Here is a 25,676-nt window from a genome sequence, read left to right on the forward strand (position 1 = left end):
GCAAGCGCGATTGAGAAAACATTTATTTCTTTGTCTCTCATCAAAACAAAAGGTTTTCACCAGAACGAAAGTCTCTAGCAAATTACGCAGTCTGCTTCACACCAAACGAAAGAAATTGTTGAAGGTAACGAGGGACATGTGATCTGTGTTTTCTTGTATAACAAAAACATGTCACAGAGAATTGTGGTAGTTACCTTATCGCGCAGTTATGTAAGCGACAGGAATCTAGCTAAGTCGCGTGTTGCACACACACGTACATATTGTGCATGTAATACGCGATTCATTACATTTTTGCGCCGTTCTTGATTACACAAGTAGTGTTCCGTCGTACTGTTATCGATCAATTATGCTAAACAGCCGCTGCACGTCGTAAAAGATGCGTCCTATTAGAGAAAACGTTGACAATAGAAACGCATTGAATCGAACAAAACTTTTTGTACAATCCCGAATGAAGCGAGTTTGACGGCGTTATTTTGTAAAATTCTTAATATCGAAAATTGCAGAAAGACCGTAAAATCCAAAATATTTCTTACGAGAGAGAGACTACGTGTCCATGTGTGTGAAACCATCAGCGTCGAAATATCAAAACATTCTAACTTTCTCAGTTTATAACTTTTAACTTTCCGGGCTCCAAAAATTTTCAGCTCTCGCACAAATACGTACACACACACACACACACACATACTCATGTACATGAAAATTCCTGACTTTTGCCAGCTACGAAATTTTCGATATCGAAAAGTTTTGACTTTTGCGAAATTACTTCTCTTTTCTGTCAATCACATAATTGGTTACGACCACTTCCTTCTCTATCACTATCCAGCGTTGTACAAACTTTCTTGCGATTTGCATCGTTCGTGCGACTTGCGGTGCGCCAGCTTTACAATAATATGTCTGTCATAATCTCGGCTCGGCATTTTGACACGTCGCTTCCGCCTCTCTTTTTCTCCGCGATCGCCTGCAATTTGAACGTCACGGGAAAGAAACGCTACGGTCCGGGATCAGCCAATTCGCCAGTGCATTAAAGTCGTACGTATATACACGCTGCTGCAATTTTGGCAGACGCGATACCACGCCCGGCGCGATAAAAACTCGCCGGAAGTGGAGGAAAAGAGAGAGAGAGAGAGAGAGAAGACAAGAAGAAGAAAAGGGTTGCGGTTGTTATTCGAAACGACGACGACAACGACGCCGGTTCCGCCGTGAAAAATCGATTCGCCGGTAAAACGCTCACTTGCAACATACTCGGGTGACTTTAAACGTCTTGGCACGCGCACCAACCGCGATATAGTTCTTCATTTCTCGCTCGCGCAACTCGCTAACGACAAAAGAAAAGAGCGGGACACCGGAGCAGTGGCAGAGAAAAATACTGCTGCTCCGAAAAACGTTTGTTCGAATTTTAGGGAAATTTCTAAAACGTACAGTTGAGTAAAACTGAGTTTATCCAAATCTATTTACATAACTATATAAGAACATAAAATTGTATCGTTGAAACATATAAAAGTATCTAAAAACATCGACCCACATTCTCACCGTAATTTAACAATAAATATTGTTCTTCTGATCTTACCGATTTTTACTTTGTATCAAATTTAATGCAAATCCAGATCAGACAGAATCAGACAGTCACTTTGTGAGCTAAATGCCGTCATAAGGATTTTTAATATTTTACACGGACGTGTGTGTATGTGGTTATTTTACTCTACATAACACACACACATTTTATCTCGTTTAAAGAACTTAATCACAGAAATTTAAATAACAGAAATTTCCATTTCACATAAATTTAAATATTCCGTTTTACAAAACTCTCGTATTGCGCAAAAGATATTCTCTACAAAATTAAAATTTTCAAAACTATGTCCTTTTTTACACTTTTTTACATATTACTTTTCAAATAATATTCAATCAGCCAGAATTATTTTTGCCGAGTGTGTTTTGTCTGTGCATGGATCTCGATCACATAATTTTCACGGAATATTTTTTACTTTTTTTGTCCAATCGAACCTATTATCATTACCGAACATTAAATGCAAATATAAGTTTATGCAGAAATTTTATTTTTCGACCTTTTACTTGAAAAATTACACTGGCAAAATTACATGACTGACCCTTGTATTGAGCAGCGCGACAACAATGAGAAAAAGCAACGAGTCCCACTGGACACACATTACACTTACATGGAGTTGGTAGTGTTCCAGTACATGGTGATCGTCTTCGCGCAATTGCTCACAGTCGATAGTAGTACCGTTTGCAGACACACGAGGAACACCAGAGTCACGAAGGACGTGGAAACCATGGTAACAACGTGGACGACGATTAGCACCGTCACCACGGGCACTCAAACACAATAACAACAATAACCACCACCGACACCAACTACGCGTGCGGCACCCGTTGCACTTTCGGCCGCGACCTCGCTGCAGTCGTCCACAACCACCTACTACTTCCACCACCGTCACACCTCCACCACATCCACTTTGATCGTATTTTCGGCAGTCGCGGATCCTCGTAGCCACCTCTGATCGGACTTCCCGTCATTCACATCTTCCTGTCGTCACAGATTCCAACAACCTTAAATAACGACAATGATTCTTGGATTGATAATCCTCTCGAAATGATTCTCGATTGACTTTACGATTTTTTTTTACAACTTGATGAAATACAAAAATTGTTATGAATTTACTTTTTTTGACTTGTATCAAACTCGGAACGATTAGAGTCGATCCATTTTTCTCGACACGTTGTTGTTGCTGGTGTCCGAGGTAGTGCCGGTCCCATGGATACAGCCTGTGTTTTTCTGATCTGGAGCACTCTTCGCCAGACCATTCATTGGTTCAGTGTTTTTGTTTTCAGAAATTGCTCGGCGATGATAGCAACAATCCTAATTGCAGAACGCGAAGCTCAAATAAGTTTTCTCGGCTGGAACTGTATCGCGCGAAGCTACCCGTCGCTCAGCAGTCGCTCCGGTGAATGCACGCGACAGCATTCAGCATCTTACACAAGTCGAACCTTCTCAGAATTCAAAGATGCATGAAGCGTGAGTGAAATGAGTATTCCGTGACAACACTAGATCGACAATTCTGAGATTTTAACACTTTTTAAGCGCATTTTCTCGTGCCCTCGCATATCCGCCGAAAGGCGCAAGAGACGCGAAGACCATCGAGTTGTACTCCGATTTGTAATAACACATAAATCTCACTGCTGGAAACACTGCAATCTCATAATATAATAGAAAAACTGTATTATCCTTGTCGACACAAACACTTGAGCATTCTCTCACACTGGGGCGTCGAGTATATCTCACTTTCAAAATCGCACTCCGAGATTCCCATGCAACTCCGAAAAGTAATTTGAACTGCGAAAATTCGTCGAACGATCGTTGGGCGCACGTTCAAGACATTCGTATCGCGACTGATTGTACGATTATTCGCTATCACGATTGAGTCGCGGTCGAACGTTGGAATATACGCGCGAGCTAACCGAGAAATAGTCTCGGTGAGACTCCGGCTCGTCGACTAGCTTTAACGAAAACAACCTCTCTGCTCAGTGTCGCGGACGCGTCTGTCGACCGAGCGAGCCGTCGCGTTGGCAGACTCGACGGACGGCGACGGCGACTCGAGGGTGTCGAAGAGCGCCGAGCAACGACGAACTCGCACGAAGTCGCGGAACCCTCTGCCCCGTCGTGTTTCCTCGGCGCTCCTCGATTCTCGCCGACTGCGCGGCGGTATTACGCTCGCCGTTTGTTCGCGAGACGTGAGTTCTTGAGCGGTGGCTCTTACTCTTCTGTGCAGAAGCGCGCTCACTCGCCGCGCAGTCGGCCGAGAGACATTGCAGTCGCAGTGACAGTTTTCTCAAGTGCGACTTTTTATGGTTATAAAATCAGTTTTCGTTTAAGGAGAAGATGATTGGATGCGGAGTGCACAGTGATTTAACAAGTTGAGATGTTTTGTCATTTCGAAATTTTATGTGAAAATGCGATCAATGTATTTACAGTCAAAATTCAGTTTCTTTGTATCTTTCAACTGAAAAATGACAAAATTTCAAGGGCATACGTGTCATGGTTTGGTTTTTACTAATCTATTATGTAGCCGCGAGAAATGACAGTAGTTGTTTTCGCTCCAAGACATTGACGTCAACTTGTTATGTATCTTTTAGCAGACAAATAGTAGACAAAAAAATTCAACAATTTTTTGCGAGTAGAGTAGGTTTGTTTCGATATTTTTTTGATTTGTTACTCCGTCCGCACAGCGGAGCAGCTGACACAAAGCAGATCAAACAAGCTTGACTGTCATGCTATTTCGGCCGCGGCGAAATGTCGCGCGCGAGCTCAAACGTTTTTTCGGCGACAATCTCTGGGACGCGAGTGAGAAAACATAGTTCGACACTCATTAACAAAAACAACCACAGTGCTGAATCCGGGCGGTCGGCGTAATTCAGCAGAAATTTAATTTCAGTAGTGCGAGAGAGAGAACACAAATGTTTTCAGTCGAGTTTCAAAAAGACACACTGATTACACCAGCATCATCTCTTAGTATCGTCCAAAATTTCCGACTCGCGATATATAATCGAGACAACTAACGCGTAAAGTCGCGTGAGAGAGAGAGAGAGAGAGAGAGAGAGGCGCAAGATATACGGCCTCTCTTCTTCTCTTGCGAGCTATGGATTAGCGTACTTCATTTTTTTTCCAAGCTTGCAGGCTTTTAAAAGCGAGAGTGCTTGCTTGACTTACGATCGGCGTTAGCTTGCGTTTCCTGTTACAATGCTGAAACGGCTGGTATCTAATTCTGGTGCGTCCTTATCGCTTCTCATTCCAAAACAGACTGCGGAATAATATTGTAGAAAACATATCTATTTCATAATCGGTTTTGGGAAAGAAAAAATCGAAATAAATTTGTAAAATTTTTGAGTGTTTAATGAGTCAAGTTTTATTATTTATTGTGCGATTTAAAATAAAGAGAAAAATAATTGTCATGGAATATTTTTTAAACAGAGTTATATTTGTATATTTTTGTGATAAATCTCGCGCATGCATACCGCGAGCGCAGTTCTGCAGATGCGCTCTCTCGAGTATGTGGCGCCCTCATCGCGAAGAAGCGATTATTGTCCTCCGTATTGCTCTCTTCGTTTGCAACGATCTTCGAGCATGTTCCCTCTCGAAGAGATCCTGAGGAACCGGTATCTACCCACGGTCATGTCGGTCATTAGTCGGACTAATGTAACGCTTCAAATTCTATCGGGACCTGTGGCGCCGATCCTCCCACTAAAGCATCGAATCGTTAATATACGATGGAAACGAAGACTGCAGTTTTGCATTTTGTACGTGTTACGCTTTCTTTCTCGCCTCTTTCCTTTCTCGTGTTTTAATTAACGCGCGTGCTCCATCAAAAAGTCTGAGATAAGGCACGGAAAGTTCGTTACGTCGAAATCGACGGCGTTTCCGAGATTAATGTCCACCGGTGCGAATGACAGGGATTTAATAAACAAGAGCGGCACGCATCGTGACATGTCATTTTATTGCTTTATCGCGAGGGATTTAACAATTGATTAGATGAACGCGAAGGTTGGTCGTTCCGCGTCGCAATAGTTATTTCTTGAAAATTACACTTACATTTATACGTACTGCTATTTGATTGATTATTACTCTGGCTTATTAATTGAACGAATGACTGTCATTAGCCGTGCCGTGCTTGTTGCATTAATAATAGCAGTACTTTCGTTCGTGAGACAGAATAATAGGTAGCAGGAAAGAACGGTGATATTTCGAGGTATATAGAAACAAAACGGATATGGCGAGCAATTATTCGCTTATATTCGTCGTTGATTTTTCTCTCTCTCTCTCTCTCTCTCGTTACGGACGATTAAACATAGCGTTTCATCACTCCGTGTATATACCAAACTCGAATCTGCCATTTGAGTCTGACCCATATATATATATACTTTCATAACGCGATAAATTACATATCGACGTTATTTGATAGATATTTCAAGCTCGTATACGCAAATTCATCTGAGCCATTGTCACTCAGTGAGAAACATCGACTCGGCACAAAGTGCAATGTGTTTTCAGCATAACGGCAAAAGAGAAACTAATAAAAAGAAGCAAGACAAGGTAAACAGAAGAGGAGCAGGCTTTAAGGACCGGCTTTAATAAAGTCGAGTCACGCTTCATACAAGGAGAGATCTTTAAATCGTCCTCAAACAAACCCGGTCCTTGATCGTTGACCCGCGATCCGTTTGTTACACATCTCGTACTATCTCTTTCTCCCGTGTCCATTTCCCTACCATCCTTGTATTTCGCTTTTCTCAGCGGTCTCCTTTCTCTAACCGAAGCAGCTCTCTCGCATGAGAGCGCGGCACAATGGAGGTATTAAATGGATGTAAGGTAGTGGGTAAAAGCGGCGCTCTGACCAGAAACGCATATATCAGAGAGTATCTCGAGCGACGCGAGTCACGAAAATGAAAGTGCTTCGCAAATATTGGTCGCCGTCGGTCTTACAGCGCTGTCTCCGACATGAAGAAGCTGAAAAAGAAGGAGTGCAGAGTATGAAAGCCAAAATCCTGTGTACACATCAAAGACGAGGCGATCGGGTTCGAGCACTTTTCAGAAAGAGCTTGCCTTTCTCTCACTGTACAGCTCGTCCGTTCGAGTAACCGCAGACGCATCCCGGAAGACAGATGCGATTCTTTGGGAGAAGCCGGCGCGCTGCGGAAAAGTTTACGGCAATCATCTACCTGAGTCGATTCGGAGAAGCCACAACAAACACACGTCTCAACATCCATCAGGCTGTGTCATAATAAGTTTGTCGACCAGTCGCTCGTATCTCAATGAAAAGTCATAATTTTGTCATCACTGAGGTTTGATTTATGGATATTACGGGCGCGGAATCTTTCACGTTTCATCATGAACCGACTGCGATGCTTTTCGAGAGACATTTTTCTTTCGAGAGCTTGTTAATCTTCGTAGCGTTTAAAAAGCGAACGCTCGAACTAGGCAGGTGTTTTGGTGCACTAGGGTATTGTTGAAAAACTTTAGAAGAGCGGCGTGCATTTTGGGTTTAAGTTTGTTCGTCCAAAAATGAATGATTGTGAAAAGACGAGTCACGCTCGAATAAAAGGAAGCCCGAAGATTTCACAAAATTTACTCGCACAGCCTTATCGAGATATGAAAGTGATGATCGGAGAACATTTCTGACTTAATAGATCGATCCAAGATAATTGATTTTTTTTTTTTTTTGTAATATGCGTACAAACGATTGCGACTGTAAATCATAGATTACAATCCTGCGCGGCCAATAGGTCACTGATCCTAGCCAGCAATCCGCTCGGAACGGATTATCATATGTTAATAAGTTCTCGGAACCGAGAAAAGCTGCAGGATAGGCTAATTTGCGAGATAATCGCGATCTTTATTCGCACAATACGAAATTCTCAACGGTCATCGATCATCATTATTTATCGTCCGCCAAATTCGTATCGCACCACACACGCACTTATGTAGCTTAAACTAACGCGCATGTGAGTCGATGACTCGCGTTGCTTATTCACCGCACACGCATTATCTCACACGCCGAGCGGGCCTAATCCATTTTGCTTCATTACGGCGCGCCTCTCGCGCCGATCCGTAGCATCCTGACCCTGTCTTGAACTATGATTGGACACGTTACATCGATTCTGATTCGAGGCGTTTCGAGCGGACGCACGCGTAAGCGCTCGGGTTTCTTCTCACCTTCGTCAATCACACTGACGATATCGCCTCGTATCAGGCCTTTCCGCGAGCAAAATAGAAGGATACGAAAGAAGGCGAGACATATTCGTCGATCCATCTATTGATCGCTTGGTCGGTCAATCGATCGATCGATCGTTTGGTCAACTAACTAACCACTATATTCGATCGAAGGCTCAAAGAACTGCACGTACCTGCAGACCGGTGCCAAGAGAAACGCTTGGAAGCGCGTGCACGAGAACTTATTGCGCTGCTGATACCTAAAGAATCAATTAGCTATTAGCCAACGCTTGTACCCGTCAACGTGTCAACGACGGAACAATGAGGCCGCGAGAATAAAAATCAATTTTTACGTTTCCCTTTTGTGATGTCATCGTTTCTCGATCTGCTCGCGCCGCGCGCTATATTCTTCCATCGACGCGACGTGTTGTCAGCGAGTCGCAAACTTCACTCATGTTACGTAAGTGATCCGCATCTTCGCTATTGTTTTTTCGAGAGATTACCAAAACTTGTTAACGATAATATAATACGAATTTTCAAATCTTACGCAAAAACCAACTTTTTCCTTCTTCTTTATAAAATATAACCATATTTACACAAGCGCGAAAATATCTGGAAATTAGTCATTTCAGCTTCTATAATTATCGATATTAACAAAGCGGAATGAAAGAACAACGCAAGATATTTTTCGACATTTTTGTACGTGTTACATTTTAGATTTGACGGTGTGTGCAGTCTGGACATTGGAAAGCAACCGACGAGACAATGGTTCCTCCCGTTATCTTTCATTGTTTCGACCGCGTCTAAAATCTTAAGAGACTACCCCATTATTATACATTCACCCAGCGGGATCTTCCCCTTTATTCCGTCGTGTAATACCCGAAATAAACCGTGCCGAGGGCACGAGACACCTGCTTGAAATCGAGCGGCGCGGGCGTCTGGAAGCGTCCGCGCGCGTATACAAAACCTCACTAATCAACTTTTACGAGCTTTCTTTTTTTAAGTCTTTCCAGGAAACGTTATTTTACAAACGACTAAAATATCGCGTTTAATATTTCCGTGCGAGTGCGCACTCGGTAAATCCATTATGTTCAGGCATTGTCAGAGTACAGATTATATAATTAATTTTTTTCTTGAAAGATGTCTTGTTTTTATATTAATAATTTCCAAATTAATAAAATACGCTGAAAATCAAAGACGTTTGAAGAGTATCAAGTCGCTTCATTTTGTTTGCTCACTAATGGATCTTGATCATTCTTACGAATCATGCGCAGCCGACATGTGTAGCTGAAATTGCTTTTGCCGACGCGACTCGCGCTGGCGTCACGGATCGGACCGTCGTCGCTTTCTTTATTTCGAGCGGACCTTCGCGTACGTGCTTATGTTACATCATTACGCATTTGAATGGTCAACAAATAATGCCGCGAACACTACGTACATATCGATAAAAGCGATGCGTCACGGTGTCAGTCCATTTATGCGCGTAAGCAAGCAACCACGGAGTCTTCTTTATGACTTTTTGATACCGCGCTGCCGATAGACAACGGCGTTTTCCACGAGAATCGAAGAACAAGTAGTGTAAACTCATGCATGCGAGGAATACGTGAGCGGAGCCGCATAATTCTGTAACCGTGCCGATGGGCAAAAAGCATAATGGTTCAGACTGCCATAGATGCGCATACACACCGCGTTACGAGAACGAAAGACGCGCACTCTTGTTCTTATATTCTTGCGTCTCTCTCTTCCTTTTCTTTCTGTCTGTGTCCACATGTTTGTGATCACGTGTGTGCACACACATGCGCATACACGTGAGTAACGATATGCGTTTGCACTCATCGAAGTCGGGTCAAGAAAAAGAGAGACAGAAAGGCACACAATGGCAAATGGTATTCTATTATTCCAGATGGGTCCCGCGCGCATCTCTCTCTCTTTCTCGTTGTTCATGGGGTTTGAGGAATGCAGGCATGAAATCATTCTCTAATATCTCACCATAAGACTCCTCTATCCCCGTCTCTGTCTCATCATCGTCGACGTTCTAACACAATCACCGTTCGTAACCCGAAAGTAAACCCTAACCACCGGCACCCCCACGTCGCGCGCGATACGCCCCTGTCTGCGCCACTCGTTCATCATTCTTGTCTAATAATCCTCTTTGCTCGCCGAGGTAACATTAATTGTGACATGTGAGATGCATCGCGCTGAATGTGTGGCGGATACACGCGCGCGCGCGCGCTCGAGAGACGCACCCCGAACGATGATGATCGATACTCCCGCTCTTTTCTTTCGAAGTTTTCACTTTCAAACCCGGATTACGGTGGTTTTTCAGTCGTTTTGTTTCTTGTCGTCCGTAATAGCCGCGTTTAAGATTGAATGATGCTCTCTCGTTCGAACCCTTCAACGATCGTCGCTTTTACGTCTGACAGTCTTACCGTTCCAACTTTGAAAAGTATGAAGCGCGTGTTTGATCAATTGTGCTGAGATAAACCGACGAATATGAACTCTGTGAACATCAAGTCTCAGGACTCCAGAAATTTCGATCGATTCTGATAGATTTCATTCATAAAGTAAATTTTCAAGAAACAAAGATTGCATGACACATCGGTGTTTTTATACAACTTACCTGAGAATTACAGCGGTTTATTTTTTCGCATCCTTCTTGCGGTCGGTGATGATATTTAAGATCTTTTCTCGCGCTCTTTCCACTTTTTTCTTCGCATTTCGAAAAGAATAAGAAATTGCGGGCAATGATTCGGAACAAGGTCCTATCTTGTTTTCACACCGACGTTTTTTTATCTCGTTTGTTTGTTCAGTTATATCTACGGCTTCTGGAAATATTACGCCTCGCGTAACAAACGCTCATTGCGAGGTGAATTCGCCATTATTCTCGTGCTCTTCTAAAATTTCCGAAAAAAAGAGCGGAAATGAAAATGTCGGCGATATTATCTCGCGTATTTAATTTCTTCATTATCGCCTGTTGTTTATTTTACAACAGAAAATATTTAAAAAACGAGTGCGGTAAGTAACAAATTCCCATCTCGAAAGCCATCTTCTCGAAATAAATTATTACTATTAAGAGGAATTTACAGATCTTCTGCTGTATAAACATATATGTGTAAAAGAAACCCAATCTCGTTTTTTATTGTAAATAGATGAAAATTAGCGATGTGTAACACATGACATCTAACTTTATTGCGAGCTTCATTCAATACGCAATCAATCCAAATCCATGTTCATGTAAGTAGGGGAGACCGGGGCACAAAGTAACATCCAAAATAGATTGTAAAAAAAAAGTCTACGCAATATTATGTAATATTGGGTACATTATATAATAGTCACATCCTTTAGCTTTAAGAAAAAACAAATATTATTCTTATATATCTTTACACAAAAGAGTATTTTAATGTTAAGTACAATCGCGCAGATTTGTCAACCTGCCCCATATCCAGGATTAATTGTCACATGTCTTTTATACAGAGAAACAATAAGATATAAAAACCAAGAAATATATAAGGCCTTACGAGCCGTTTCCAGGATGTTGAGCGGAAACTGTACGTGTATATATATATATATACACACATGTAACGAATTCAACTTGTAAATTTTTACAAGTGAGGATTTTTTGAATTGAAATCTCAATTCTTAAATTCATACGGGATGCTGGATTATACAATATTAATAATCATATATATATATATAAAACAACTTTAAATGATTTCACAATACTAAATCAGTGAAAAACTATAAAACATAATTAGTAACCTAATCTTTAATAAAAAAAAACAATGACAGGTACTGAAAAAGTTATAACGACGCATAACAATTATTTCTTCGCGCATGCTCACCGTGTGACAACTTATCCCGTCTCAATTTGAGTCAACTTATCCCAAACGTTCATTTTAAATAAAAGATATATTTATAAGCTGCGATGACGATTAAATAAATATAGGAAAACTTATTTAAAACTATCATATTTCCTATACATAAGATAAAATTGCAATTAGAAATTTTAAAACCAATGAAATTACTAAAGAATTGAGATCAGAAAAATCTACTTGCCATATCCAGTTTTACAAAAGCTCGTAAATATCATATATAATGTTTTTAAGAAAAGTTCTTTTGTACACGTTACTAACACAACTAGTAGCAACTTACAATAAAAAGAAGAATTTTTTCCAAGATTTAGTAAGCAAGATAATAGCAGTTTGACAACCCCGTGTCACAACTAGCCCCGGTCTCCCCTATGTATATATTCTCGCATTGGCGTATTTCATGACAATATAATTTCGCAATATCGAGTGTTTGCAATACGATTCCGACATCCCATTTGTTCTTGGCCGAGCATATTATTCTATCTCACCTGTTTGCGAATATTATTCTATGCGCGTGACAGGTGTATATTACGCGTACGTTACACGGAAGACTCTCTTCACTCACACGAGTCACTCTACGCGCAATCTCATCTGCTAAACAGTGGCAGACATGCTTCAAGAAGTGTAAATTAGTAAATTGATAAAAGATGTTTTCCGTATTTTTCTTTTCTCTACTATTCCAGAAGAGATATATCTACTAATATCTTACAAGAGAGAGGAAAAATATTCCTAATTCAATTTCAAATTATCGAACGTGACTTTGTGTGTTTTCACAATTAATTTCCATAAATTTTGTTGGTACGTATAGAAATTTCACAGCTCTTTTTATTCATTCTGTTTCTTTATTCTTTTATTCTTTTTATTCATTCTGTTTATTTATTCTTTTTATTCATTCTCATAGAATTTTTTCTATCTCATTTCAAAATGTATGTTATACGCGAGTCGAGACTGTTTATACAGTACAAGTGTATTTTGTTTAACATCAGGCAGGAGTTGCGTGAAGACACAATGAGTTCACGACAATAAATTGAAATATATGCGGTTTAGAAATTATAATATATAATTATAAACACACACACAATTATAACCACCACGTTTATATAGTGACTAAGACACTATACTTATAAAATAACTCCCGCGTTTTGGATATTTATTCGTATGATAAGTTTTCCCATATGGCGATACCATATGGGATTTTATTGTGCAGTTTGATCTATGATTTATTTATTAAGCTATGTGCTCAAATTACACATACAGTTTTCTCTCAGACTAATAAAAAAAATACAGTTTAAATAAAGTTTTCCATATGGAAGGTATATATAGAAGAATTGGCAAAATTAATAATCATTCGAATAAAGTTCAGAAGAACAATGTTATAATTTTAGATATAAAATATTCCACTTTATTTACGACGATCGTTACAAAAAAAAACAGTTTTTTTAAAAATAAAAATATTTTTTTATTTCCCCTTACTGTCATAAATTGTTTTAATAAATTGGAGGTACTGACAAGAGAGAGAAATGTACCTATTTTCTCAAAATAAGTAGAACCTATTTTTTCAGATTTAATGAGATCAGAGATAAATATATATTCGCTCATTTTTCCTATATAACATGAAAAGAAAAATATGAAAAAAAAACTATAGTAGAACGTCATACAAAATATTTCAATAAATTTTATTATTTTTAAAAGTAACGTTTCTCTCACGAAATGTTATCGAAAAATTAGTATAACCACAGCAAAGTCCTATTTCAAAGATAGTGAATTTATCCTTTTACGGGATCCCATAAAGAGCAACGAGTGTGTATCGAGCTGATGTCGCATCACTCTGACACGGCACGGCGCACTTTACATGAACGTTCACAGACACCATCGCACGCACACCAGCGCGCGACTTAACCTTAATTAGCTTAGTCCGGTTTAATGCACCGAGATGTCCGAGCTTTTGTCTCTCTTATGCACGGATACACGTGCGCACGTGTATACATACGTCTGTATTCCGATTCATGTATGTACGTATGCAATTCACCCCACCGGCAGCGTGATACGTCGTATCTCATAGAATGTATACACATCGTGACGCAATGCTGCATCGGCGCACTGAATGTCGAACACTTTCTCTGCGACATACCGGTAATGCTTGGATTTATTGGTCGGCACTTAGAACTCCATTGCTCCAGATTCTTCCGACTCGGAACGAATTGGATCGGCCGATCTGCGCGCGATATGAATTAGTTTCGCGCTCGATCGGGGATTACACTTCGCTCCTTTAATCGAGCTGTCGATCGACGACGTGTACTTCGCCGAATGAAGTCACGAAGGAATTCTCCGTCGAATCCGACGAATACATCGCGTGTTGTCGACGCGTTGTCGGATTACACGCGCGGGAGAAATTAAACCAACAAATCGCTCGCGATAAATCATTTCGAAAAGCAATTAGCGGCGGATCCTGTTATTACACACTTGAGCGATCCTACACCAGATGCTCGAAGCATATGTGTACACGCTTGTATACGCTCGTCTTGTTAAAGCGCAATTCTCGGGCAACGATTTCACTGTCGTAAAAGACGCCATACATCGTCCGAAAACACGTAAGTTCCAACTGATGACGGGTGTTTTCCGATGCTTTGTAACATAGGTAACACATTAAATAAAGCTATTTTATTCGCAGCAAAAATGTAATCAAACTTCCGTTTATAATGAGAGATTGTTCATATTTTCTTCGTTTTTCTGATTTATTATTTGTCAAATAAATTCGAAAATTAAGTTGATAAAAACGTTTATAATCGTTTTTGCTTATAGAACTGCACGGTTCTGTGAATATAGAATTGTTCGCTTCTTCGATTATCAATATATGATGTATGTAAAAACATAAACACGCTTCTGTACGATCAGTCACTCGATTTCACCAGGAACTTTGACAAGTAAATAAAATTTTCTTATGCTCGCGCACATAATCCGTATGCGCGATCGTGTTCTGTAATCATTGTAGGTTATCTCTCGGCGTTATGCAATTGCCCGTTGTGTTCTATGCATAGAATAGACACATTAACCGGTATAAAATGCACGTGCGAATACGAGTCCGCGAGTCCTGGCCACCGATAGACCATTAATGGTTCGTATCCTACGTGTTCTTTCGGACATTCTTTCTACGATTTTGCCTTGTTGTTGACTTCCTTCCTACCGAGGAAAGAACCGGTTGCTTCCACGAATTATTTTTTCAACTGTCACGTTTACGACGAAATGCGAATAATTTTGGACTGTATGGATAATAGCAATCAAGATTTTAAAGACATTTCAAAACGAAAAAAATAACTTCACGCTTTGAGAAGTTGCTCATTACATTGTAACAAACTTTTCTTTGTACAAAATAATAAGCATATCTTAATTAGAACTAGATAAATAAAAGAAAATGTAAAATGTGTATAAAAAAAAGTTTATTAGTTTCTTAAAAAACTTTTTTTTAAGTTTGACCAAGAACATTTGGATCTTACCACGTATAGGTATGTATTTTTATTTTTGACACTACAATATATATTTAATTTAAAAGATGTTGATTAAAACTAAAAGAAAGGGAAAGGGAGAGATTATTCCAGATGTTGAGGCTAGAAATGCAGAAGCATTTCTAAATTTCGCGTCACGTGCGAGACAATTGTCGGTAGAACAAAAGGGAGGTGCCGTGGCATCTCTACGGTCAGAAACGCATTCCAAACGAGCGTGTGAATAATCTCGGAGGACGTAGGCACCGTCGAAGCTCAGACGACGGGTGATTTGTTTTCGGTGTAAAATTCGCAATTCTCCTCGCGTGCGCGCGTTGGTGAGCGCCGGCCGCGTGTATACCGAGCGGACGTGTTCATGGACTAAAAAGGATGTACATCGCGAAACAATGTGACCCGTGTCCTCGGGGCGGCCATTTCTTCGGGATTGGACACTGCCAATGTTGCATTGCCTCTGGCAGTTCGGTTAACTTTGAATTCCGTCGTCCGGACACGTATTTGCTTCCGAATGCTGTCTTCCGGAAGACTTCGTTCGGAATTTTATTGCATTATAGTGATCACTCAGTCACTTATGTTACGCATTAGCGTTAGTTATATTTATTATTTGTGTTGATTAATAAAATATAAAAGAAAGTATAAATATAATATACAAAGTAAAAAGTATAAGTACAAAAGTGCTTTTCCGACACATATGAATTTTTATATAACCATAAATATAGATAATATTTTTATACAAGAAGATGTAAGTTGATAAGAAACGAGAAAATGGAAATTAAAGAAAGTGCCAATTCAAGGCAAATTGTAAGTCACGTTGCCGTTCCATTGTCGTGCCGATTTAATAAGCAAAATTGAAATTAATTCGTGAAATCGCTGAATTAACATCATGGTGTAACAGCTTCCGCGAATCAAACGAGACGCACAGCGCATCCAATTAACGTTTCGTTAAGATTTAATGAACACTTTTGCCGTCACGACGATGGCAGCGTCGCGGATTAAAAGCGTCCGATCGTTTCGGAAGAAACGGAGCGCCATACGGATTTTGTCGCGAACGCGACTAATCGGATTCGTCGTTACGTATATACGTGTAACAAGGGGATTGCGTAATCGAGTCACAGCCTCTCTTCGTCGGGTCAGCAGTGTCAGCACTTGAACGTTCGTCCAGCTAGCAGTATGAGAAAGAGAAAGAGAGATTGAAAGGACTATCAGCGCAACTTAAAAGCGCTCGATTGTGGTGCTTGATTGTCGCTCTTAAAGCCAATAGGAAATGACTCACTCCTTAACGCCGCAATGATATCACTCGGAGTCGTGCGACCAAGAGCCAAGCATGCGCCGCAAGATCATGATCCGCTCGTACATACACGAAGTTAAGCTACATAGGTAGAGAGACGATTGTGAACTAAAATGTTTTCGTCGTATAGTGCTGCGTAGATTCTCGACACCAACGTTATTCGCGTTAGCAGAATCGCGCATTTCGATCGTTTTCCCTCTCGCGATATTGCATAATTATGCTGTTTGCAAGAACTGCTGACCCACTTGCGAGCGAGCCACTAACGCGCCAACTTTCTTTGAAAATTTCGCGATGATAATCGTCAAATTGTTTGGCGAGGCAAACGAGGAAAGGGAAACGGACGATCGTCTTCTTTCGCAACTGCGCGACGTGCGTGCCGACGAGTGATTTGTAGAAGCAAATTGAGAGACTTTTATACACAACTCCTCTGAAGTCAATTATTTCTATGAGTATTGTCTGTCATTTGAAAAGACTCATCTGCGCCCACACTTGGAGAATAATTTCTTACCGGTTAAATTATAGACTCCGATAGTATTCGAAGACGAACTATACGGAAGGGATAATTAAACTGGCGAAGGATTATACAGGATGATTTCACAGGTACCGAATAAGAATGTTTTGAGCATGGGTTTTAACATTCTCCCGTCCTTCACTTTAATACATATGGCACCAACATCAAGAAATGTCTCGAGCACGGAGATCCAGACGATTAGTGGCGTGTGCAAGTCGATGAGTGCAAAATCGCGGCTCTCATAGACGTCTCGTTGCTCGACGTAGGCGGTTCTTATAGGCGTCGGAACGTCGATTGTACGCGCGGTATCTGTAATTATTTAGGTCACTGCGGTTCTGTGTGTGTTGAGCAACGCGAAATAAATCTCGCTAAGCATTAATTACGAGAACAGGATGACCGAAAGTCGCTGACGATTCTATTAGCGTGTACGTTTATCTTCTGTTAACGAGAAAAAGCCTTGACCAGCTGCGGCAGCGTGTTTTTCAAATCGCACGCGACGACCAGCGTCGTAGCTGATTTGTCCGATTGCAATTTCACTTAAATTGCGCGTCCTTTGCGTCTCGCGCGACTCTTTTTTTCAACGCCCGCGAGAAGGAGAATCATAACTCTCTCTCTTTATCTCTCGCGCGCGCGTAAAGTAAACGCTTATTAAATAGCGCATAAATAAAGACCTTTTCCGTCGCGTCGCGACGTCGCGGCGTTGCGAGGCGCCGGAGTTATTGCCGCCGGGGCACAAAGGCTGCGGCTCGTCGTCTTAAATTATATTCCGCGATTCTTAACGAGCGCGAGTACGGATATCGCGAGAAAATGAAATAAAGAAAAAGGGACAGAGAGGGAGATCGAAAGTACGGGTAATAGCAAGTTAATAGCTGGCGCGATTTCGCGCGCGAGCCCGCCGGGCGTTGTGGTCTCCTACGCCCGGTACCGATCCGCTATCTCTTCACGGTGGAGCACTAATATCGGCAACGATGATGGATGTCGTGTCGGGGGAAACTGTTGGCGAGAAACCGTGCGTCGCGCGCACGGCCCGGTTGCATACCGGTTTCCTTCGCGTGGCGGCCACACTTGTGTGTAAGGTATTGTACCTCACCGGCAGAACAAACCGTCATATTGTATCCCGCTGTCGTTCGCTAAAACGTAGCACGTAATAAGTGCAAATGTTTGTACCTCGCAGCGTGCACTATCTAAATCACGCGCCCGCCTGTTTGCACACGGGAAACGTAAATAACTTTTTGTTTTGGTCTTGAAGCGCAGTTTTGCGCTATCCTTGCCTCGGGTTGTGTGTTTCGCGCGCGTCAAAAAATTCTACTGTATTTTTATGATTACAATAATTGTGTAATCAATAGTTATTCCTTTAATTTTTTTCTCTTAATATAATTTTTTTTCCATATCATCTTTGCAAATCGTCAATCGAGCGTCAACGACATAGGTATGTAAAACGAGATGCGAGAAAGCGAGTGTCTCCAAAGATCGCGCGGGTGCATAACGCGAGATGATGAGGTAAGAGAGCGATTTCGGAGCAAAAGTAACGACCGTAAAGTAACGGCAAGCGGTGAGAGAGAGCGAGCACGAGGAGGAAGAAGAAGTGAATCTACATAAGAGATCATGACTCGGGCGCGCGCTAGCCGAGTTTCGCCGCGCAGAGAGGAGAAAGTTACCAGGAACTGCCTGAATCTGCCTGATTGGCAGCCTTCTCGCGCACCTTTTCCACGAGGCCGGGTATTGTAGTCACGGACGTGCAACCATACCAGCAACAATAACCCCTCTCGTTTTCTTCTGCAGCGCACAATGAGCCTTTGTTCGTCTCATCTCTCGGGGCGTGCGGGTGGTTTGTTCTACTCGCGATACTTGTTCGGCACTTTCGTATTTTCAATTCTCGTTATTATTTTATTTTCGCTCTCTTATCTCGCTTGGTGTATTTGCAGTGCGCATCGGTGTGAGATCTCCTGAAAACTTCATGAGATAGAATCGAGAGTAACTTCGGCGCACGTTCGGCTACTACAGAGTGCTTCCGAAGTGCTTGCGGCGATATTATATTGATAAGTTAATTTTATTCTTTCCAACGGTTTTACATAGAAAATATTTAACATTTATATGGTGGTAATATTGTTTCTTTTACTAAAATATAATATTTATTTGTTATATTTTTCTTATAAACTTGATCTATTTTTAATATATCACAGATTAACTTTTTTTTTTTTCGATAAAATACATGTGTTTGATCAACTTTCAGGGTAATTTTTAAATAAACGTAATAAGGATTTTATTTTGGCGTGCCATTTAAAAAATATATATTTGCGCAATATGAAGCTATTAATTCGCAATTTTTTGCATCACTCTTTTGCTGCGGTTGCATCATTCTACTCTGATCTCCGACAGATCCGACCTCCTCTGATCTTAATCTCGTGCCATTAGTCGCAATTAGTCTCTGCGATGAATTTTCTATGAGTGAATAATCAGGCGCGCTTGTACACGTAACTCGAGAACGTCGTCTAGAAAACGATTACGCTTTCATGATCGAGGTCTGACGACAGCTGAAAGATTTGATTGCGAATGTTTTCGAAATTGGCTTGATCTGGTTTTATTCTGATTGTTGCTACCGATTTCGATGCTAAGCGGCGAATTGTACCGCGCATAGCTTAATGAGCTGCGATTACAGTCATGCAAATTTTCTTAATTAACAGCGTCCCACGATTCACTCGTGACTCAATCGTAACCGCGCTCCAACAGCTGATTGCCCTCTAAACCGATTGGATTAGATGCTATTGTTGGAAATCTTTTCTAATCTTCTCAAAGACTGATTGTTTGTTACTTCCGTTTTTACAGCAATTTGATGAAATTAATCTATTTCATATAGAAATTAAATATCACAGAAAGTAATAACCGGATCTCTAATATATTATTTAATGCATTAATATAAATAAATAACTAAAAAACATCAGATGACCATCACGTAAAAGACACACGTTGTTACAATGTAAATATCAAAACTTGCTTTTTTAATCGATCTAAAAATAGTCGCCGTGCTTCATTTTTCGCGGCTCGATTTTCAGGAACAGAAATCTATTCTTCTCGATGTATCCACAACTTTGCCAGTATGCTCGTGTAACAATATCGACAATTAATCGGTAATGTCGTTTTGTCAGTTGTAAGTAACGCCTACCACGCGGCGAACCGGCTCGCGCGGTCGAGATCGGACAGTTATTAATAATTACACTTCGAGAGCGGTTAGATCGGCAGATACGTCTGGACATTCGGCTGATTTGTCAATACGTGGCGAGTAGTAATGCGTTTCGCCGTTGCGTGGCCGAAGCCTGATTACGATATTTGTTCGCCTGCAAACCGATAATGCTCTTCGCGATAACGAGATGTTGATTATATTGTCGAACACGTTGGGCCTGATCGACGTTGTTATCGTTGTATAACATCACAATGTGTGGCAGATTTAATTTAACGTAAATCCCATTACGTATGTAACGCGATCGTTTAGATGCAAAGTGTTTCAAACTGTTTCAAGTTTTGTAAAATCTTCTTCTAACTCAGATTCAATTGTAACAATCCAAATAGTTTTTTCGAGAAAGAGAAGCGATTGAAATAAAACAAGTTTCTTTCTTAAAGAACATTTTTATTTTCAGTTTTAACGTCCGAACATTTTTCGTATTTAATAGTACGTATACCGTATATGTTATCATAATAGCAAAAAGCGATAGAAAACTGATTAAAAGACACACCTACGTATTAATAATTCCACTTTCGCTGTCAGAGAGATCGAGAGATATATATATATACACGCAAAATGTTGGTACAATTGGTTCATGCATGTTGGATAGAACCCGGCATGCAGTAGCCATAACTTCGATATTTATATTATGGTAATGCGACCTATAATGCTATGACTAGATAACCGAGTTATATTCGAAACCAGCAAAGACGAGAACAGCCGAGAATGTTTAATATATCGTGCGCTACTGTTGGATTATTCTTTTTATATGATGTCGTAAATTCTCAAAACTTTTTGATAGTAAAGTAGAGAAAGTAGAACTCTGTCGCGCATTTCCTCTCAACTATAAATTTTACGGGATGAATTAAAGAAAATGATCTTTTCAACATTGAGTTATATACACGTTTTGAATTACGAGAGGATTTAAGATTGAAAAGTCTAATAAAAACAATGAATACAAAAGAAAATGTGCTATTTTTCAAGTTTGTAATATAAATTAGAATTATTTTTTATTAATGAGACATTTCACCGGAGATATTGAAGATGAAAATTTTGAAAAGTTCCAGATATATGTAAAATCAACATTTTCAAGGCTTTCAGATAAACAAATCCAAAGAGAAAAAAGAAAGGGGAAAAAATATTCTTTACTTTTCTTTCTTCTCTCTGGATTTGTTTATCTGAGAACTTTAAGAGTTTATATATTTTACTTTTTAGTTGTCGTTGGCGGAGGAGTGCGATTGACTCATCATTTTGACACGTGTTTGGTGATTACGGAATCATTGAGTGAGGATGCGCACTGCTTATTCGATTTGTTGTCCTTTACTTAGTGAAGCAAAGCGCGTTGATAAGAACCCGATAATAGAATCGAAACTGTTTGTAGTACGTTGGTTTTTTGAAATATAACATTTACGCATAATAAACTGCGCTGGCTTTTTATAGCATTTCCTTTCTCTTCAATATTGATATATTTCATACGAAAACTTAATAGGAACTCAATATTTGCTGTCTGTTAACAATATTGTGTGTACACAATAATTATTAATTAATAGTTAGGGCAATATCCATGTACATAGATATATCGTTTATCAATACACGACGATTAACGAGCTTATTTTGTTACATACACAATTGATACGTGAATTCCGCTAATGTAAACTCGTAATACTCTTAAATAATTGCCAGGTGTTCGCCGTACTGGTGTTCAACGAAACTTCAAGTTATGCCGACGTAATACGCGTCATGTTTTGACGTACAATGATTATCATATACAATGATAAATGCATGCGAAGTGAAATTGTTTCATAAACATATTTGCTGTCTGTTAACAATTGTGTGTACACATATAATAATTACTAAATCCATATTAATTTATACAACATTGTAGAGAGAACAATATAAGCACACAAAATAAAATAATAAAAACTTTTGTTTTTTTTATTTTATCACAATATAAAATTATAAATCAAAGGAATATTATTTGTTCTCTCTTCTACACATTGAGAGACAATGTAATTTTTTTCCGGAATTTTTCATAGTGTCACAAAAGTCAGATAAGATATCGTAAAATTAACTAATACGTTTTATGTGACAAAATATTAAGCGGTGGTGTGCGTGTCACAAGATTAGTCATTGATTTCAAACAATTCCGAACCTATAGTTATACATGCTCGCATGATACAGAGATTCCACGGCATTGAGCTTAACTATAATCCGCGTAATGATATCTGAGAACGCGCGCGTGTTAAATCGTATCTTCCGTTCCAGCCGATAAACCCGACATTTACTTCTTCCACCTGAAATGACATAATAATACGGCTGTCTGTCAATACGCGAACGCGTCCGTTGCTTTTTTTTTTTTTTTCTACGCGCAACGATAGGAGCTCGCGCGTCGAGAGCGGGTGGGGCACACTTACTTGACGTAAAGACTTGCTTCTCCACACATGAACATTTAGCCAATAATTACACGGCATTTTTAAATAATGCAGATCGATTCGACCTCGAATGTTCTCTGCTTCTCGGTATTTCTTACTGAAAGAATATTTTTGAACCTCTTATATCATTTTTTTCTCTGTAATTATTTATTGTATATTTTTACCACACAATTTTACATATTTGTTTTATTAATTTTTACGTTATTCGAAACTAAGTCATATCTATATAAAGCAATAATTTTATTTAAAAAATATTCTTATCTGCTCTAAAGATACTCTTATCGTATTTTTGTGTTTTATTTCTTTTCTCATAATTCTTTTCGAAAACGTGATTACAATGCGTTATTATAAAACAAGCGTGACTTTTAATGTGCCGTAAGACTCTTAAGAGACATTACTAAATTCGTGTCAAATTGCACACATCTTCATTGAGTATTTGCACATAATACTGCAACACGCAATCCATACATCGCGATGTAATTTCTTCATGCGAGACAATTGTGATAAGCGTAAGTCGGAATCGAGAGATCGACAGAAGTAAGAAAAGAACACCTTTGTGTCACCGATTCGGAAGATACGGGACGGCTTTGTCTTCCAATCGCCGTCTCCGCTCGCGGTAACCCACGTGTCTCTTCCCACGTAGCTCACGATCGCGGATAATTGTCGGTTTAACTATCGCGCTGTGTGTGCGTCCGGCTGTGTACACACGTTTCCGACGTCGGAATATCTTTTCACGTTCGTGCGTCGTACGTATGCAATTAGAAATTTCCTTTCACCAGCTCGTTGACACTAATCACGTCTCTGTCCTTCTCTTTGTAATTTTTTTTTGTTGCTATATATATGTATATATATATTTCTCTCTTACTGTCACACCCGCACCAATGAATACACTCTCGGTTAATTATTTCTGCGTACGTACACATATAACAGCAGACATCGATTGCGGCTTAGCGATCACTAAAATTCCAATTACGCAACCTTCAATTATATTTCCCCAACGCAACGCGCAATTTGTTGACAAATTTTCGCAACTAATTGGCGAGTGTGCGCAGCGATCTATTATATAGATAGTTCCCGTTACTACTTCACACACACACACAAACAATTTTTTTGTATAAACTTCGTCTACTGATATTCGTTCAACTGATATTTTTTAGTCTATTTTACAGTATTTTTGTTTTTTAATAATTATGTATAAAGTTGTTTTTTTTTGTAGTATATTATCACTTAGCATCAGTAATATTGTGAATATAGAATCGCTTACGTGTAATTATACCACAAATTAAACGGCAACTTTGATAAAAAACAAAAAAACAAAATATAAAGCAGTTTTCCGCGCAACGTATAATTTTGCGTTGAAGCCGTTCGAACCGTAATTACATGTATCAACGAACGACAAGGCGCTCTCGCGAATCATTCGCGCAGCTATTGGGGTCCCGATTTTTCTCTTCTACGCTCCCCGAGAACAAATCCGGTGGCACCACTTTCGCGAATACCGTTAGGCGGTGATTTTCACCCGGCCGAGCCGAGTGGCAGCTCCGTGTTATTAGGAATTCGGAAAGAATTGCTCGGCGACTTATAATGATCCCTCCGAAGAAAACAATTCTCATATAAAAACCAGATCCGAAAACGCACCACCGTCTAACCGATTCTCACGGGTCGTTCCAAGAGTAACTCGTCTCTCGTCCGACTTATCCCGACCTCTCTCGCTTACTCCATAATAGACATTCGAATCCGTAGGTCCCGTTTAAAACTGCGTTTCGCCACTACGGGGCACAAATGAAATGGACGAAACGAACGCGGGTGAAAGAGGAAACGACGATGGCGTGGCACGCACTAATCTCGGAGCAACTCGAGTCTAATCGTAGTAGAGCCCGCGGGCACGCAATAGCAGAGGAACGACGGAAGGAAAGGCGCGAATAGCGCGGGAACGAGAGCAGGAAAGGTTGTACCCGCGCGGCAGCAACAGGTATCGGCCCGAGCGACTACTACCGTGGTAGTATCGATGTCTCGGGGTGAGATAGTACCGTCCGACGAAAACGGCATAGACGTATATTTTGACGACTGAAAATCGCTGGTTATCGTGGAAGTACGATTTGCCTCCGGGTGTCCTGACGAGATCCGGCGTTTTTCGACTCGGCGCGATACAGTCTGAGACCATTCCGTTCGCGTTTAAAGATCGAGATTAACAGCACTCTCGTTCGAATAGCTCTCTATTATTTTCTAAGAGAGATCGACTGCACGATGTAACAGCACGTTCGCTCTTTCGGTTTCGTTTCCGATAATGCTTGCAGGTGCATTAAAGGAACACCGCGTTTTTTCGGCTCGAATTTCGGCCGATGTTTGCGGATAGACGAAATATACGCACGTCGTATTCAAATTATAATACACACAGTAGCGGAACCGCGAATTTTCTGTCGATTTGCCAGATGCTAATGAGACGGAATTAATGAGCCGTGCGGTTTTCGAGTATACATATAGCGAGCGAGTGAATTTTTCGGTGGTATCTTCGCTTTGGGAATCCCGTGTCACTACCCCACCTCTTCTTCCCTTATATGCGCTCTATTCGTCTTTCATAGTCATCTACTAATTTTACGGCACGACTGTTAAAGGCACGATTCGCAGCACGCATATCTAATGACCCGCTCCTGCGGTCGGTTTCTTCTTGTCAGGAGTATCGCGGTACCGTAATAACACAAATGACAGGTTCTTCTGTTTTAAACGGTGAAGTCTCGACGTTAAAGTCAGGATGCACGGACGGCCAACATTCTAGAATGGAAATCGCCATTCCGGTGTTTTTCGTTTGTCATGCTTCCTGTCCCGAGTACGTTAAGTGCGCAATAGCTCTTTCCCTGCTATGAGAATTGCGTTGAGAATTACAAATAACGTGTATAAGAAGCATTAAATTAATTTTTTTGTCACACGATATAAACAAAATAAAGAATAATTGTGAATATTTTTGTTTCATTGCATATTTTGATTCTCATTCGCTCTTCATATATATATATATATATATACAGGGTGTCCCAGAATTGGTTTAACATCTCTCGTAGGCAGGTAGAAGGAATAAAACTGAGTCGAAAAGTCCTATACCATTTTGCTAGATTCGCAATAGTTACTGAGATTTTAATTAACA

At 40.2% G+C, this 25,676-nt stretch overlaps 1 protein-coding gene across 2 annotated transcripts in view; it reads right to left on the minus strand.

Annotated features, from left to right (window-relative positions):
- The window catches only part of LOC109860265 (ephrin-B2), a 59,808-nt gene extending 56,260 nt beyond the window's left edge, over positions 1–3,548 (minus strand). Inside the window, exons 1-2 of one of the 2 annotated variants that reach the window (XM_020439244.1) lie at positions 2,684–3,548; positions 2,178–2,571 (exon numbers count right to left, since the gene is read on the minus strand). In XM_020439244.1, the coding sequence (XP_020294833.1) occupies positions 2,178–2,296 (119 nt within the window). In that variant the 5' untranslated portion in view covers positions 2,297–2,571; positions 2,684–3,548. Of the gene's footprint in view, positions 1–2,177 lie in introns of both variants that reach the window. The other variant, XM_020439243.1, reaches the window with a different exon arrangement.
- Positions 3,549–25,676: the final 22,128 nt, after the last annotated feature.

Source organism: Pseudomyrmex gracilis, unplaced genomic scaffold (genome assembly GCF_002006095.1).
Source record: "Pseudomyrmex gracilis isolate BER0280 unplaced genomic scaffold, ASM200609v1 scaffold_355, whole genome shotgun sequence".
NCBI classification, from domain to species: Eukaryota; Metazoa; Arthropoda; class Insecta; order Hymenoptera; family Formicidae; genus Pseudomyrmex; species Pseudomyrmex gracilis.